The following is a 16795-nucleotide window of genomic DNA, read 5'->3' as shown; positions in this document are numbered from 1 at the left end:
TATCCAAGGTTTAAGAAGTTGGTCCCTATAGGAGAAATAGGTTTTGGTTGGACTTCTTCACCCATAGTGGAAAGGGCTTCCCCTAGGTTCTCTAGGGTCATTGTCTACATAAATAATTTGAAACACCCCAAGTCAGTACATCAGCACCATTTTGGCCGTCCACTCTCCTACAGTCCCACAAAAGAAAGTGTGCTGACTAGTGGAAGTGAGTGATCAGCTTGTCTGGCTATCTCCTTGGCACCAGGGCCTGGCCTTGAGGCTTCAGGACAGCCTGATAGGCATGAGTCCTACTGCTCCTTGGAACATCTGATGGATCCCTTGTGAAAGGTAGAAGGTTGGAACTAACCCTGAAGGGCAGAAACCAGGACTGGGACTGAATGACATTTTGGCCCTGGTGATTCCTGAATACCAAACACAGACTTAAAACATTTTGAGAAAGTTACTCCAAAGCATAGGGCCTCATGAGGTGCCTTTGCTAGGGTCTAAGGGCAGCACTAATAGCTTCCCTTTTTCTCCTGTAGCAATGATTGAGAAGCATAGCTTTCCCTGAAAAGCCAGTTTTCCCTGAAATTGTTCATTGGCATTTCAATTAGTTTTATTTAAATGATTTTCTTAAAGAGTTTGATGATTGAACTGTAATTTAAAAAGTAGTGAGTATGTTTTGTCTTCAGTGATGAAATACTTTAGTGTTTTGACTCCTGGCCATTTACCCATGTGTCCTTCTAATCTTACCTCCTTGGAAGAACCTTCTTTCTTGTCTTCTCCACATGCTTCTGTGTCTTTCATCCTCACTCCAGTGGTCCATTGTGGTTATTCCTGGACATTATTTGTTAAAGATCTGAAGGACTGATAACTTGAAAGTCCATTGTCCTGCCTTGTTTAGCAAATGGGGATGATGTTGGCGAATGGAAACCCGTGGTGGAGAGCTGCTCTGACCCTCTTGCACTAGGGTTTCCCTCTTTTGCTTGTGCTGGCCCTCTCCTTGTCTCTGTCTCACTCTCAGGGTATAGCATTTGTTTTTGTACATGATGTTCACAGAGCCTGTGTATAAAAAATGCTTGAAAGAACTTAGTTTGGAGAAAATAAGATTTAAGGAAGACATGAGAGCTTCAACTGTCTGGAAGGTCATCATGTGGAAGAGGAGAATGCCTTATTCTTTGAGACTCCAAGCCATTAAATTGGGTCAGTGGGAAGGAATTTGAGGAAGGTTCAGCCCCCAGGGGAAAGAAAAACTCTTTTTTATGGTTGTTATGATAGAATGAGCTACCTCTTGGTGACCCCTTGGCAGATATGTTAGGGAATGGATTCTGACATTGTTTGGATTTGGTGTTCAACTGACAAGTTGAAATGAAATATGAGGAAATTGGGGCAACATCTCATAGCTAGAGAACATCCTTGTAAAGTAAAGGCATCCATTCTCTTTGGTTTTAACTTTTCTCTCTTAGGCCAAGTGAACCTCACTCCTGGACACTGAATCCTGAGTCTTTGACTCTTGTATGGCGCATTCACCCTTATATATTAGCCCCTGTTTGCTCTGTTGTCACTCCCTGGCAAAGACCCCATTCCATCTGCTGATATTGGCTGATAAGAGCTCCACCTCTCTTCCATAAGTTTCTGGTAGTCATGGCCTCTGTTCATGGCTTGTCTAGTCATCACCTTGCCTAGGAGAAGGTTCATCTGCATGTAACTCAAACCAGGAGTCCATGTATATCAATGTGACAACTTGGTTGTCATTAGGTCCTTACCAGTACCTGTGATTGCCTGAATCTATGACTCTTGACTTACTTGGTTTAGAGGTCTCAGCGTTTGCCTTGAGTGGATCCCATTGAGCAAATGGATCATGGCATGATCTCCCCACCATGCCCTTTATTGGTATTTTCTCTATATTCTTTCCTTCTTGAATATTACTATCACAAGAGATTCTCCTCAAATACATTTGACCTGCTTGGCTTGACTAAATGTATCCTAACTGATTCCATTTGTCTTCTAGTTTTGTTCTCCTTTCTCCACAATTCATTGTTTATTGCCACCTGGGAGTCTACTGAGCAATGCTTAGCTCCACCCCAGGTTCTCAGATCATAGGAGGATGGCAGTCCCTGCTTGTATCCATGCCATTCCTATATGTTTTAATGATAAATTACTCCCTAAAGGAGAAAATGGGAATATATTTTTAATGAGGCATTTGGAAACAAGTCTTGCTTTCATTACTAGAAAAAAAAGTTTTATAGATTGGCAAATAGCAAAATACTTTACCACATGGAATATACCCTTCATCATTTTCCAAACAAATATAAAGGAAAGAAAAGTGTGATAAAACACTTGAGTTCATTCATTCCCTCTCAAGTGATCTGGACTTAGTCTTACATGCCCAGAGAAAAGTTGGGCTGTGTCCCCAGCAGGAGTGAAAAACTAGGCATGCCAGATACCTCACAGCTAAGTTGATTTCAACCCTCACCCATGTCACCTCTTGGGAGCAGACTGGACTTGTCAGGTGTTGTGCTGTGCCTGTCAGTTATAGTCTATGTTCCTTATGAGGGCTTTTGTCTTCCTGGATCCAAATCCTTAACCTTTGTCACATCACTGACTTGGAGAGTCTGCTTGATCACCTGGCAGAAGTGACACCAGCTTTGGAGTACCTCAGCCTGCTGGGTAATGTGGCATGTCCCAATGAGCTGATTAGCTTGGAAAAAGATGAGGAGGACTACAAAAGATACAGGTGAGTATCTAGGAGTTTGAGCCTGGTGGAAAGGGAAAAATGGCATCTTTGGGGGGGGATGATATTATGGGGTGCATAGTAGATATTACTGGACTTCCATTGATAATACTAAACTTTAACCTTTTGGCAACCTGTAGCCATTGTCTCCCTTTGTCAGGGACATAGGAGCCAAAAAAACAAACAACAACAACAACAACAACAACAACAAAAACCCAAAGAACAAACAAACGGAAAAAAAAAAACATGAAAAGCTTCCAGGTGGTCTAGGTCAGGGGTTGACAACTCTTTTTTGTAAACAGCTGGGTAATAAATGTTTTTAGGCTTTGAAAGTCATGTGGTCTAAGGTCTATGTCACAACTATTCAACTCTGCTGTTATAGTGAAGAAATAGCCATAAACAACTTATAAACGAATTGGCACAGCTATGTTTCAATAAAACTTTACTTATAAAGACCAGGGGCAGGCAAGATTTGACCCATGGGCTATATTTTGCTTACTTGTGCTCTGTGTTGTAAGGTTTTCCTTTGGTCAGCCTCAGAGTAACTTTTTAGCGAGCACTTCCCACTAAAGGTAGGGAGCTTACGTGGGATCCCAGAGGAAGTCTCAGAAGTCCCATAACTTGGTTCCATAAAGCTCTGCCTCACTGTCCACCAGCTGTGTGCTCTGATGGGGTCTAAGTAGAAATGCTTCTCTTCCTCCTCTCTGCTACTAAACCATCTGCTTTGAAATACCTGATCCAAACCCCCCTTTCTTAGGGAGTCTTCTTGGTCATACCTATTTTATTCTCTTTCTTCATTTTGAACTCTGTGTGCTCTCATTCTTGATTGGTTTTGTTTTGTTTTGTTTTGGTTATTGTTGTTAATGTTTTTAGATGATCTTTTCATGTGTAGGCTCTCTCTTCATTATGATTGCTCTCATGAACGCTCTACCTGAATCAATGTGGAAAGGGGAGGGGGAGTAAGGAAGCAAATTCAGGGCAGGTAAGGCTACTGAATAATAAATTTAGAAGGATTGGGGAAAGAGGATAATGGTTTGAAAGAAACTTGTTCTCTTGGGACTCTTATAAAAATCTGTGGTGACCCATGAAGGAATGCAGTCAGGGGAGTTGATGCTGTATAAAGGCAAAGCTGTAAGAAATACTGAAGGCTGTTGAACACTGTGTATTTTTGAAATATATGCACATGGACGCATAAAGTTACAGCAGGAGTCCAGTATTATTTATCGGGAAGCATTTTGTATGTTTAATCTCATTTTCTAGGTTTCTTGATTAATTTTGTAGGGGTTTTATTAGACTGTTTTTAAGCCATCTTAGAATAAAACTCTAACCCTAGTCTGAAAAGAGGTATTAAATCTTTTTCTATCATGAAGATATTCATTTGGATATGATTCTGTAGATTTCAATGTGAATTCTGTTAGGAGAAATATGATTAATACCCAGCAGGTGAAGAGTTATACATTTCTAAATCAACCCTGTAAGTTGCTTAATCACTTAGAACTTAATTTGCCTATTTAAAACTCTTATCAACTCTGAAGCATTTAACAGCCTGATTTCAGATATAAAGGGGCCTCTTAAAACATATTTTATCTTTGTGCAGCAATTTATAAGATATGTCTTGGAAGGGTCAAGTAAGTCCAAGAAAGTTCTTTCAGTCAACATTTTTAGTAAACCAACCATGGTATAGGAGATTTTAATTTGGTTTCTGACTTTTTTCTTGAAATTTCTATGTTTAACTCTTTAAAATAAGCCAATAAATTGTACAAATGTATGTATATGCACTTGCATGCACGTATGTGTGTCTTTGTATGCATGTGCACATGCATTGACACACGTGTTCATTCACTCATTCATGGAGCTGTATGTAAACCAAACTGTAGGCACATTTTTGTTGTCTTTTTTTCCTAGAATGAGAGAAGTAGAGTGAAAAGCTTCACTTCCCTCATCTTCTATTTAGTCTCAAATAGAAGGCTTATAAGTTTGCAAAAGGAAAAGAAAAGCTAGTACTATTTTTTTTATTATAACTGTTCACTATGGTAAAAATACTAAGACCCATATAAATAAGGGCCAGATAAGAAGATCTGATGTGGGGTCCAGCTTTAAAATGGGGAGGATAGTCTAGATCAGTGACCCTTCACCAAGGTTGTACTTCTGAATCATCCAAAGCATTTTGATTAATTGAGTAGCAAATGCAACAAAATAGTCAATAGGTGCTTCGGATGTTCACTTAACTATTGGACTAAGTAGTGTTTAAAATTCCTGTTGGCTCTAGCATTCTGAGATACTCTGCTCCCAAGCCATTACAGTTCTTCCATTGCTGTCTAATGCCATTTTATATATTCCATCTTGTATATTTCTCTCACTACTTTGTATGTGTCCACATCCAGAGGATGGCTTCTAGTAGGTAAGGGTGTATCTTCTTGCCCTTTGAAGACTCTTCAATACCTAAAGTAATGCCGGCCATGGAATAGGGGCCAGATAAATGTTCTCTGGAGGCAGCTTGAAAATTATTCTTTCCTCTAAGAAGCTAAGTGCTTACGGAGAAATGTATGGCCCTCTGGGCACCTCTGATGCCTACTGCCTATTTGGAATCAGATCCATTTGATGTCAACAATCACAGTTAATAAACAAGGAACTGTCCTTGAGACTCAATCTGAGCACTGGTCATTGGGTTGCTGATCCTTCAGGGAGGGTTTGGTTCTAGAGGAGTGATTCGTTGCATGGGCTGGCTGTTGTACCCACTAAGCCTGACCGTACTACCTCAGGTCCGTCAGGGTTGAGGGATGGGGCTGGGAAGGTTGTTTGTTCATGCACACGTGGCAAAGTTGCTGGGAGGAGGAGTTGGATTCTAAAGACACATACAGCTGAAATCACATCTAGTCAAAATTACTCTAGAAAATCCATAATCCACCCACAATAATGGCAAGATGCTGACGCTCTGAGAGAAATAGGAACTAAGAACACTGGAAGGAACATTAAATGTGTGTCCATCCAGTTACACATTCACTGCACAGCATATGATGATCGAGTGGAATGGTGGGCCTATTCTCCAGCAATCCTAAATTTTTTATTCATTTTATTTTTTATTATTTCTGGTTGACAAGTACTCTCACACTTGGATTTGGAGAGATTAATGTGTATGTGATGGCATTCTGTTCTCTGGTTTGTAAGCAGCCCTGCTTTGTTCATCCTGAAATTTGAGTTTCATTTGCCCCTAAGAAATTTTAGGATTTTACAATAAGACTTTTGAATCCAGAGTTCCTGCAGTGTTTTACTTTCTACAAAGCAATGTAGCCACCTTTCCCCCCCACCATTGGTAAAATATTTTCTTGGCCCTTCCTCCACAAAGTATGAGGTCTGCCTTCCTTCTAGCTGTTACCCAGAGCCTAATAGTAGGGCCTCTATGTAAATTTATGTGACATTTTCACTAGAAAATTGCTTAAAAATGAATGATATTTCTACAGTTTACTGTTTTTCACTTTAACTACATTTTCTGACAATATGTCTTCTATTAATCATTTAAGCAATAGTAGGAGCCTTAAAGGGAGTGTATTCAGAAGCAAGAACCCATGGCTCATTTAGTGCTGTCTAAAAAAATTTCTTATTGATTGGCATCCTCTGTGGTTATGTGATGTAATATTTATAATATGTCACCCAGCCATACATCAAAACAAGTACGTCTGTTTCATTTCTACGGGAGGTGTTGATTTCAGAGAGGTCAGCCCACTTTTAGGTCACGTTGTGGCCAACCACCAGAGCAGAAATGGGAAGTGACTAGATTTATGGAGTTATTGGGAATGGCTTCACAGATGCTTCACTTTCTGCTGATTCCTTCTTTCCTTCCCCCAAGTCACCCCTTCTCCTTCCTTCCTTACCCCCTGTGCACACAGTTGGATTTTCTTGGCACACATCCCCACCATAAAATGGGCTCATTAAATCTGTATGTGAGCATGAACATACTACCAAGTTGTTGAGCTGTGCCCTGGTCCTGCTGGGGCAGGAGCGAACCATGCCTTGATTTTTTTCTTTGCCATTCATCATAGTTCATGGCTAAGAAATGTCCATCGCCATGTTATTATAGGAGCTTAAACCCGCCCGTGCTTTGCTGTGTGTACACATTGTGCTGCTATTTTGGGATGAATGTTGAATGAGGGTGAATGTGATAACAAGCAGCCTTCAGCATTTGGGCGGGAAGAGAGCGGTGAGGTGGTTTGCCTTGGGAGGCCACCGTCATGCTAAAAAACCACTCAAGGCCTCCCGTGGACTTCAACACTAGCCAAAAAGTGAGTCAGGTATGGGAAACTTAGGTGCCCAGAGTGGTCTGTTTCTTGTCTTCCTTTGTAATTCTTCTCCTTCTTGTTCCTGCAGGCAAGACGGCGGAATGAAGGTCAACAGTACATAAGAGCTAGACCTGACTTGTCAAATAAGAGATTTGGTCTCATGGCCTCTAAGCTCTACTTCTGTCATTAAACCCTTTGCCATTCATTCTCTGCTGCCACTCCAGTCTCTGCTTGGCCTCTCCTTCCTCCCGCCTCCTCAGTAGGCCCCTCTATATTTCTTACAACTTTAAATTATTTAAAACGTGACACCCTTTCTTTGTTCCCTCCCAGAAAGCAGCCTGAGGCCTGCCTAGTGTCTGTAGCACTCAGCCAAAGGGAAAGAGGGAGGGACCCTCCGCAGTCTGTTGGCTGTCCTGGGCTGCCACCATTTCCCAGCTGAGGAGGAGCTGTAAAACTTGTGGCTTACATAACCCAGCTAGCATTCTCCAGCTAATCTACAATCTGGGCTTTGAAGATCACAAGAAAGCAAAGGTCACGACCCAGAGATCAAAGTGACAGAAGCCCACAGAGTAATTGCTGGTTACCCTCTGTAGAGGGCCTCGCTCTGTCCTGTGGGTGTATTGTTTGCACGGAGACTTCAAACATACTGCCGGTGAGCTGTGAGGAAAATCAGCTGGCCTTTGCCAGTTGTCAGGCCTTCATTAATGCTGTAGGTGAGCTCACCTCGGCTCATTAGAGTGAGATCATTGTCATCTCTCTGAGCATCTGGAGTTATTCCACTCACAGTGTTTATTCATTACTCTGGTCTTTATTGACTTTTTCTCACTGCCCTCCTTTACCTGGAGGTGTGAGGGGGTGGTTATATAAGGAAATTGGAGTAATAAGAAAGGAGGCTATGGATGTGTTTATTGTAAATTAACTTTGCAGCATATAGAAATCAAGCAGGCTAAAAGCGTGAGAGAGGCTTAGGCATCGTCTAACCCGTTCTCTTCATTGTATAGATGGAGAAACCAAAGCTCCGGAAGGTGGCGGAGACTGAACCAAGATCACACAGCAAAATGAGCCCAGGGTCTGCGTTCTGTCCTCTGCCCTGTTAGTCTCCAAGCTCTTTGTTATGAGGACCCCTCCTCTTGTTAATTTTCTCCCCCTTAGATCTCTTTAATAAGCTTTAGGTTTTTTAATTAGCTACATTTAAGCCATTGCTAACTTTTTAAAATTAGACACATTTAGCTGTTGATGAGTGCTTTTGATTAGCATGAGGTAACCAGTGTTACCAAACGGGGTTGATGTAATCTGGTCAAAAGCAGAGAAGCTTGATGTTTTGTTGGCCTGCTCACTCTTCTGTTAAGCTTTGTGGAAGACCGAGAACGATTCCTGGGTCACCCGTTGCTGACTTCAGGGGCCCCTGGTAGGGCATCAGTCGCTTGCACTGTGTCTCCCCCACCCCACTCCCATGCATGGGAGTGCCTGCAAGAAATAAGGGGAAGAATGGCCATTCCATATTGCCATAAATGGAAAGAAGTAGGGAAAAACTCCAGGTGACCTTGTATTCTGATTTCCTTAGGATTTGGAAACTTGGTATTTCTTTAGTAGAATCTCTTCAGAGAAAGAAACAATCCCGTGAGCAGACAATGGAGATCCGTTTTGGTGTTTCTGTGATTGTGCTGTTACTGGAACAGCTAGCTTCCCCTGGGGTAGCAGTTTGAGCAGGAGGACAGAGCACCCTTCTCTCCCTTTGAAGTCTAGATGAAAAATGCCAGAGCTTTGGGATTTGGGCAGAGAAAATTGATTTGGGAGCAAAAAACAAACACACACCAAAGCCTTTCTGCTCTTCCTTTTCTCCCCCTGCCAGTTTCAGGTGTCTCCTTTGAGGTGTCCTTTAAGAAAATGGAGCATTTAATATGAAAAGAGAGAGAGCCTGAAAAGCTTTCTGTGTGGGTCTCACTTTTAGAGAATCTGCCTTTAGACGGAGACAGATGGGTCTTTACACACCTTCCCAGGATCCCTGATCTCTTCTCGATAACCTCACCTTCCATATCACGGTCAAGAGTGCCCCTGACTTCCAGCCCCCCGCCCCATGGCTTTCGCCTAGCCACCTTGGGAAGGTCAGGAAAATTGGAGTTGTCCTCTGGAGCTAGGGATGTGAAACTCAGAACTTAGACCGATCTCTTTTCATTAAGCAGTGCCCTGGCTTAACAAGCAGTTTTATAAATCTGAAGCTGTCTCCGGGTGTCGCAGGATTTATAGACGGGGGTTTCTGCCATAAAGTGGTTTATGATGGCTGCCTTCTGTGTTATTAGTAGCTGTCTCTTCCTTCAACCATTGCTGTTTGATAATAGCCTTAAAACACCCAGAATTACTTACCTGCAAGCCCCATTCCCGATAGCCCCTGTTGACAGTCTGAATAAGTTTACTGCCCTTTTGTTGTACTTTACCTTCAAAACAAACTGATTGAACCATCAATAGCTCGTGGAAGCTGACAGAGGCATGTCATCTGGACTAGCCCTTGTGATTGCAGGTTATCTGGGGGAGTTAACCTTCCTGCATTGTTAACTGAAATGTTTTATGTACTATGCAACTTTAGGATACGGCTGTGATAACCCCAGTAACTAAGTAATACATCACGGTAAAGAGATTTTGGTGCAACAAATAACCCTGGATTAAATTTACAAGGGTTGAATTGATATTGTAAAAGCCTTCATTCTGTGGCTTCGGGAATCCTCTGTTGTATTTTTATGGCAAACTTGTATTATACTCGGGATTGAAGCTGCAGCTTTTGACACCCTGACATGACCTAGAACAAAGGGAAATAGATCTCCCAAGACTGGGATGGGACAGGCAGGCAGAAAGCCCACTGACTTATCACTTGGCAGTAATGTTTGGAGTCAGTTGCAAACCACCAAAGGGCAGGAAGACTGCTGGTAGATGTGGCCGCCTCTGGGCACTGTGTACCACAGACATTGGGGGCAGGGTAGATCATTAGCGAAATTGGGAGGGAGATTATTCACCACATTACCAACCTCATAATCCCGGAACTGTTATTCTTCATGGTGTTTTTTTCACTTGGACAGTGGTACACAGCAGGACCAGCAGCATCAGCTCCCCCACCCCCTCCAGGAACTTATTAGAAATGTACATTCTGGGCCCTACTCCAGACGTAGGGAATTAGAAATTTTGGGGGTGGGATCCTGTGATCTGTGTTTCAACAAGCCGTCCAGGGGATGCTGATATCCTTTTAAGTTTGAGAATGGCTGTTCTGGAATAGAAGCTCTTTGAGAGCAGGGACCTTGTCTGTTTTGTGCGTCACTTTTATTCATGCGGTATGTGGTGGGTGCTAGCAGCTCAATAGTTATTTGTTGTGTGAGTGAATGTATGAAGACATCTCTAAGGCAGGAACTTCAGACCCTGGGCTGAGTCTCAGGCCGAATTACTTGGGGTGAGACTTTCTCGTGTCCCTCAAACCTCTCCAGGCATCAGCCACCTAGAAACCCCAGGCTGGCGGTCAGGATGGGAGTCAAATCACCCCTAGTTTCAGAGATGACTGGCAGCCTATTTCATGGGCTGTTTCTTCGATTGTCTAAGAAGAGTGCTCTGAAAACAGCAGCTCTTTGTCATCTAAAATTTTTAACTAGCTTAAAAGCCAGCACCTCGCTCGCTCTCTCTCTCCTTTGATTTCAGGGCTGTGATCCAAAGTGGGGCAAAATGACAACGTGCTGTCTGTTGTCATCATGGTTCCTGCCAGCCCTGTGAAGACATCTTTCATTCCATCATTAAACATTGGCTGATTTTCTAATACTGATGTTTTCTTCACCTGAATATTCATCTTTTCCCACCCTACACTTAGTGGGTGTCTTTACTCCTCTGAGCGTCACTCCTGACATATTGTTTCCGTCTGTACATGTCTTTATTTGAAAGAATCTGTTGTCATCAAGGCTTTGCTGCTACAAGCAGAAGATGGAAGTTTTCTCTGACACTGACTGAGGCCAGTCGGAGTTCTACTGGAGGATAGAATGGTCATTGGGACTTTGTGGAAACTTTCCGATTTTGGATAAGGTTAGGGGGCCTTTGGAGAGGGAAGGGTGAGGCTCAGGGAGAAGTTGGAAAAAAGATACTAGATCGAGACCAGGGAAGAAGCAGGAAGTATATAGTCAAATATCCTGGACCTCAGATGTTTGGGGTGGACATTTCTGGGGAAGAAAATTATACCTCAAAAGAACTCAGAGTATTTTCGCTTTAAGGAGTATTTGGGCTGGAAGCCTCGAAGCTATTTTCTCTAGCATTTCAGTAACCAACCAAGTCTTATACCTGGGCAAGTATATGGAGGCCACTTGGTGATGTGAGAGTGTCTTATGAATGTGGGACCTGAGGGGTGGGGGGCAAGCTTTATACCGCAGGTAACATTTGCCCTGAGAAAAAGCTCAATGTGTAGGGTTGCTTTAGGATTTGGTTCTTTGAAGATACCTTGAGATTTCTTGTTTCTCCTCTTCTTCCTCAAGACATTTGTTTTCAGTCATTCAGTAAGTAATGGTAGGTCCCTTTCTCTGTGCTCCCAGAACTACTTTGCACATAACCCTGATCTTGGCACTTAGCTATGTTGATTTCTCTTTTCTCTATGTGAGTCTTTCTTCCCCATTACACTGAAAGCCCCTATAAGGGCAGGAATCATGTTATAATTACCTCTGTATACCAAGGGTCTGGCACATGGCAGATGCTCAAGAAATATTTGTACAAATGAAATAAATTGGTATTTTATTGAGTGCATTCTAATGCTACTTTTTAAGATAAGAGGATTAGCAAAAAAATGTCCCTCCTTTAAGAAGGACATCACATAAACACCAATAAAGGGACATCACATAAACACCAATAAAATGATTAAAATGATTACAAAACAACAAAATGTTAGATGGTATGGTGCTAACAGTGTATCCTGTGAGTGCTGAGAAGAGAGAAAACAGTACAGGCTAGAGATGCCCAAAAGAAGTTTGTATGGGTCAGGATTTGAAAGATGAGTGAATACTGAGGAGGCTGGGTATGGGAAGGAAATGAGAGATTCCTATGGAGGTAATGTATTGCTCTTGAAATTGGGTACTTACCTCTTCTTCTTATGCAGGACAAGGTCTAAACAGTAGCTTGTTTGTTTGAGAGAGAGAGAGAGAGAGAGAGAGAGTTAAGCCAGAGCAGGGAAGGGCAGAGGGAGAGGGGAAAAAGAAAATCCATGCTGGGCATGGAGCCTGACTTGGGGCTCAATCTCATGACCATGAGATCGTGACCTTAGCTGAAATCATTAGTCAGATGCTTAACCAAATAAGCCACTCAGGGACCACAACAATAGCTCCTTTGAGTGATCAGGTATAGGGGCTCGATGGAAAGCATGTGGGTTGGTAACTTTCCTTGAGGAAGGAGAAATATAAGCAGGTGTCTATATTTTTAATATATTTATTTATATGTTTATATGCCTATCCCATGGCCACATGGATCTTCTCCTCAATTCCAAATATACCTGCTTGAGGACAGTTCATCACACAAATAGTCATTAACTTATCCTTGGAGGCCATGATGGACACCAAAGACTCTTTCCTTGGGAATTTGTATTAGTATTTGTTGGGCTATTAAATAAATATCCCCTATAAACCAGTTCTTCTTGTTTCACCTTGATAATCTTCATAGTGCTAGTGTGGAAGTAACTCAGGGATGGTGAAAAAATCCTCAAGACCCCTGTTTGATTCTTTAAGGAAGCATTTCTCAGCTATATGTGCTTCTTACTTCTATCCCAAAGTCAACCATGTTATTACAACCTGCATTCTAGTTTATTGTCCTGGATGGCCAGTCAGTGTCTCTTGCTTCCATTTCAAATTGAAGATTTGTTTTTATCTCAGAGATAAGAGTTACACAGATGGCCCACAGGAATGGCAGTGACATAAATGGTACAATTAGGTTGTAAGGTTAGTTTCACTGAGAATTTTGTGTGTAGCAAAGAAGCCGAGCCCATTTCCAGAATGGAGGAAGGGAAATACATCAATAGGATCTTCCTGGCTAATCTAGGTAGGTGTGTGTGTGTGTGTGTGTGTGTGTGTGTGTGTGTGTGTGTGTGTCTGTGTCTACCTTTGAATCAAGAGCAAACATTACTGTGCATTTTTAAGGCTTAGTTGTGTATCTATGTAAAATATAATTATTTGGATTTCTGCGAAGGGTGATCATTCATTATGAAAGAAAGAAGCAGCAGCAGCCAAGATCTAACCTTCTGAAGACTTAATGATGTGGATTCCTGGGCATGAGACAAATTGCATGGATCTTTGAGGGCATCACCTCCCCCCTGAGTTATCTCTGACTCTTTTCTTTCAGATGCTTTGTTCTGCACAAACTGCCCAATTTGAAGTTTCTGGATGCCCGGAAAGTAACCAGAAAAGAACGAGAGGAAGCTTTGGTCAGAGGGTCATTCATGAAGGTGGTGAAGCCCAAGGTAAGCTGCCTACTTTCTCGTCTTCACAAGGAATTTATGTCTTGCCTCACTGGTTATTCTTTGAGTGCGGAGGATGTTCTGTGTTTAGATTTCAGGAGAGATCTCCTATTAGGGTTTATCCATGGATATATTGTTGGCCAAACAAGAAGTAGGACTGGGAATAAATTTGATTTTCCTGTAATCTAAAGGGACCTTACTTGTAGGGTGATTTCACCCAGATGGCTCTTTTACCAATAACGCAGCCTGATGGTGATGTTCTGGGGGGCATATTTGAGGTCTTCTTCTTGAAGATGTTTCATTTATAAGGTAGGGCCTCTAGAGGTCTGTTGCTGAGAAAAGAAAAAGAGGAAAGCTTGGGGAATTTAATCTTTCTTGAGTGCGTACGATTGTTCTAGTGACTAAGAACTCTTTTTTTCTTGGGGCCACAGCAGAAGGAGGGAAGGGTGATTTTCTTCTGTCCTCAGGTATGAGGGCTCAATAGCTCTCAGAGATATTGTTAGAGGGAAAGGCCATTTTTCCTGACAGTGTGACCTGGACTAGTGTATGCTTCCTGCATGTAGCTCTCCAGAGCTCATGGGATTAGTTTTACTGACCTTTCCTTTATAAGCTGAGTCTGCATGGAGGCCATGGAAGTGACTATGGTGTCATCTTAATGACAGCGTTGATGAGGCAGGGGAGATGTGGCTGGGAGACTTGGCTTCAGATTCAGGGAAGTCTTTAAGGGTGTGGAAAATTATCTCTTTGGGAGAAGTTGGGGTCCTGTGAAGCCCAAGGCTGGGGAATGGACCTGACGATCCTTGATGACCCCTTTGGAGGTCCATCAGTGCCCTGGGGCCCCATGGAGCTACCTAGCTACTTCCTTTTTTGGACCCTCTCTTGTGTGTTGAAAACACTGGCCCAGAAATCCTGGAGGTCTAGTTTGTCCTCGCTTATTGACTTGGAGTACTTTGCACGTGCATTGGAGATGATTAAGAGGGAAAGAGGAAAAAACAAGCAGAACCAAAACAGAAAAACGAAACCTCTTCCATCAAGTTGCTCAGCCGGCGGCAGACCTCAGGCCACTTTCTTTCCCTGAACCCATGAGGTGCAACTTATTTCCTGTTATGCTGAATAAAATTGCTAACAGTTGTGGAAATATATGATAGGGAGGGTATAATACTGGCAGATAAATGTATTGTTACCTGTTTCAGCATGTGGGAAATTAATTGAGTGATTTGTTTCGTAGCTATTAAAGTGTTAACAGTTTTCCTTATCGAGGCACAGATTTGATGTATTGCTCATGACTGCCTTTAGTTATTCCAGCTTTTGTAATTTTGTCCAAATGAAATAACTTATTTCTTGGCCTCCTTTTTTTTCTTCTTTTTTTTTTTTTTTTTTTTGCGGGGAGGGGGAGGTTTAAAAGATTCCAGAGGCAGCTGACATCACCAAACAAAGGACAACATGTGGACTGTTTATAATACCTTGGGTTCCCACCCATTCTACATTTTCCACCTTCACATATACATGCGCTTTATAGGATAGATCAGTATTTCTTCTTCTCTCCTTGCTTTTGACAGGGGAAGCTCTGTATTATCACAGAAAATCTGACGGGATACTAAAAATAACGGCCACCATATTTGTGTGCGATGCTCATTGTGTGCTCACCACTGTCCTAAGGTTCTTTGTACACAGATCTGTGAGTCCTTCCAGAACACTGCAATGTAGGAGGAATGGAGCATTGGCTTATTCTACAGGTGAGGTAACTAAGGCCGAGAGGTGTCACTTAGGCAGCCCGATCAGTAAGCATGGGAACTGTAGTTTTACTGGTGTGTCTGACCACCAAGCCACATTCTTCTACTCGGATCTTAGCTCTGGAGCAGTGAGCCAGACATTTTCCCCGTGTGTTTCTTTGTTCAAAATGAAAAGCTCATAAGAAGGCCTAAAGGTAGAAAACAGGTGAAAGCTGAACTGTTCTCTTGGAGTAGAGAGGGCAGCAGGGACTGAAATCCTCCCCTGCCTTTGAAACCAAGTGGGAATGGTTACTTAAAATCCAGTAGTAGCTGGCTCTTTGAGTCATTAGCAGCATCAGCAGAAATGCTTTTCAAAGTCCCAAATTAGTTTCTAATCAATTATAGAATTAGCTTATGTTTATGTGATTGACTCCAATATCTTTACTAATAGTATTAAGCATAAAAATACCCATTAGTTATTTGAGAAGAGACAAAAATACTCTGACAAAACACAGTAATCTTCAGTTGTTACCTTTTTGTAGAGTTACGTGATTTCCAAACTGGAGGGACTTCAGAAATCACCTGGTGTGTGTTCTCATTTTATTGGTGAAGGAACTGGGTGAGGATGTAGTTTCCTAAGGCCCCCATAGTCCAACACAGGCAGACCTGGGATTAGAACCCAGGGTCTAGGCTTCTAGGTAAGTGCTGTATATACACCGTGATGCTTCAGGTGCACTAGAGGATTTCCCTGTGTTCCTGGTTTCATATCAAACTGTATGCTTCTTGAATGCCAGGCAATTCCCTTTTGCCTGTTTTCAGAGAAACACACTGGTACTTTTCTTGCAGATAGAGGCCAAATGAGCTTCTTGCTGAATTAATAAATTGGTGTTAAAAAGGCTGGTTCTCGCCTGCTCACAGTGTGCACAGACATATGTTTGTTCCTGTGCAGGTGTGTATATACACTTTCTTTCTCTGTGTGTATATACATATGTATGTTCTGGGAGGTATGTGTACACCCGGAGTCGGCTTCTAAGTGGAGAGCAATTTCCTCCCCGTGATTTGCCAACGCTGTGCTGAGCACACTTGGTGAAGACCTATTTTTCATAAGAGAATCGGAATCTCAAGTTGGCTTCTGTCCTTTCTCAGGCGGCAGCGGCCTGTTGTGCTTATTCAGCAGAATGCTCTGATGGATGATCAAGGAGGCCGTGATTTGGGGAGCTGTTTTCATTTTATTCCTGACATAAAGTATTTGGGAGAATGGAAAATGCCTCTCCAATCACAGCCCTTGCCTTAGAGGTAGGGAACAGGCAGTCTGGGTGTTCTCAGCTGACGCAAATGCAAAATCGTCCAGGAACTAATAAACCCCCTATGTCACAGAGGTTTGATTTGGTACCTGGCAGGCCCTGGCCCCTGAGTGCGAGTTCTCGCTCGTCTTCTCTCACGATGACACATTTCCCCTTTGTTTGCTGCCTTTTGGCTTTTGTTGTTTAAAAGCTGCTTCCTGTCTGAGCTCTGATTGTCCTACAGAAGGATGCCATCCTTCATTAGGGAAATGATAGCTAATGTTACAATGGACTCTTCTAGACTGGTGTGTGTATGCGTGCGTACATGCATGTTTGCGTGTGTGTTATTAGTT

General features: G+C 42.5%; 1 protein-coding gene across 1 annotated transcript in view; it reads left to right on the top strand.

The window, feature by feature from the left end:
• LRMDA (leucine rich melanocyte differentiation associated) overlaps positions 1–16795 on the top strand; it is a 1023158-nt gene that overhangs the window by 580301 nt on the left and 426062 nt on the right. Inside the window, exons 4-5 of the mRNA XM_081790523.1 lie at positions 2579–2716; positions 13333–13450. Of these exons, the coding sequence (XP_081646649.1) occupies positions 2579–2716; positions 13333–13450 (256 nt within the window). The remainder of the gene's footprint in view (positions 1–2578; positions 2717–13332; positions 13451–16795) is intronic.

The sequence above is a fragment of the Panthera onca genome, chromosome D2 (assembly GCF_046562875.1).
Source record: "Panthera onca isolate mPanOnc1 chromosome D2, mPanOnc1 haplotype 2, whole genome shotgun sequence".
Classification (NCBI taxonomy): Eukaryota; Metazoa; Chordata; class Mammalia; order Carnivora; family Felidae; genus Panthera; species Panthera onca.
This window is presented reverse-complemented; position numbering and strand designations above follow the sequence as displayed.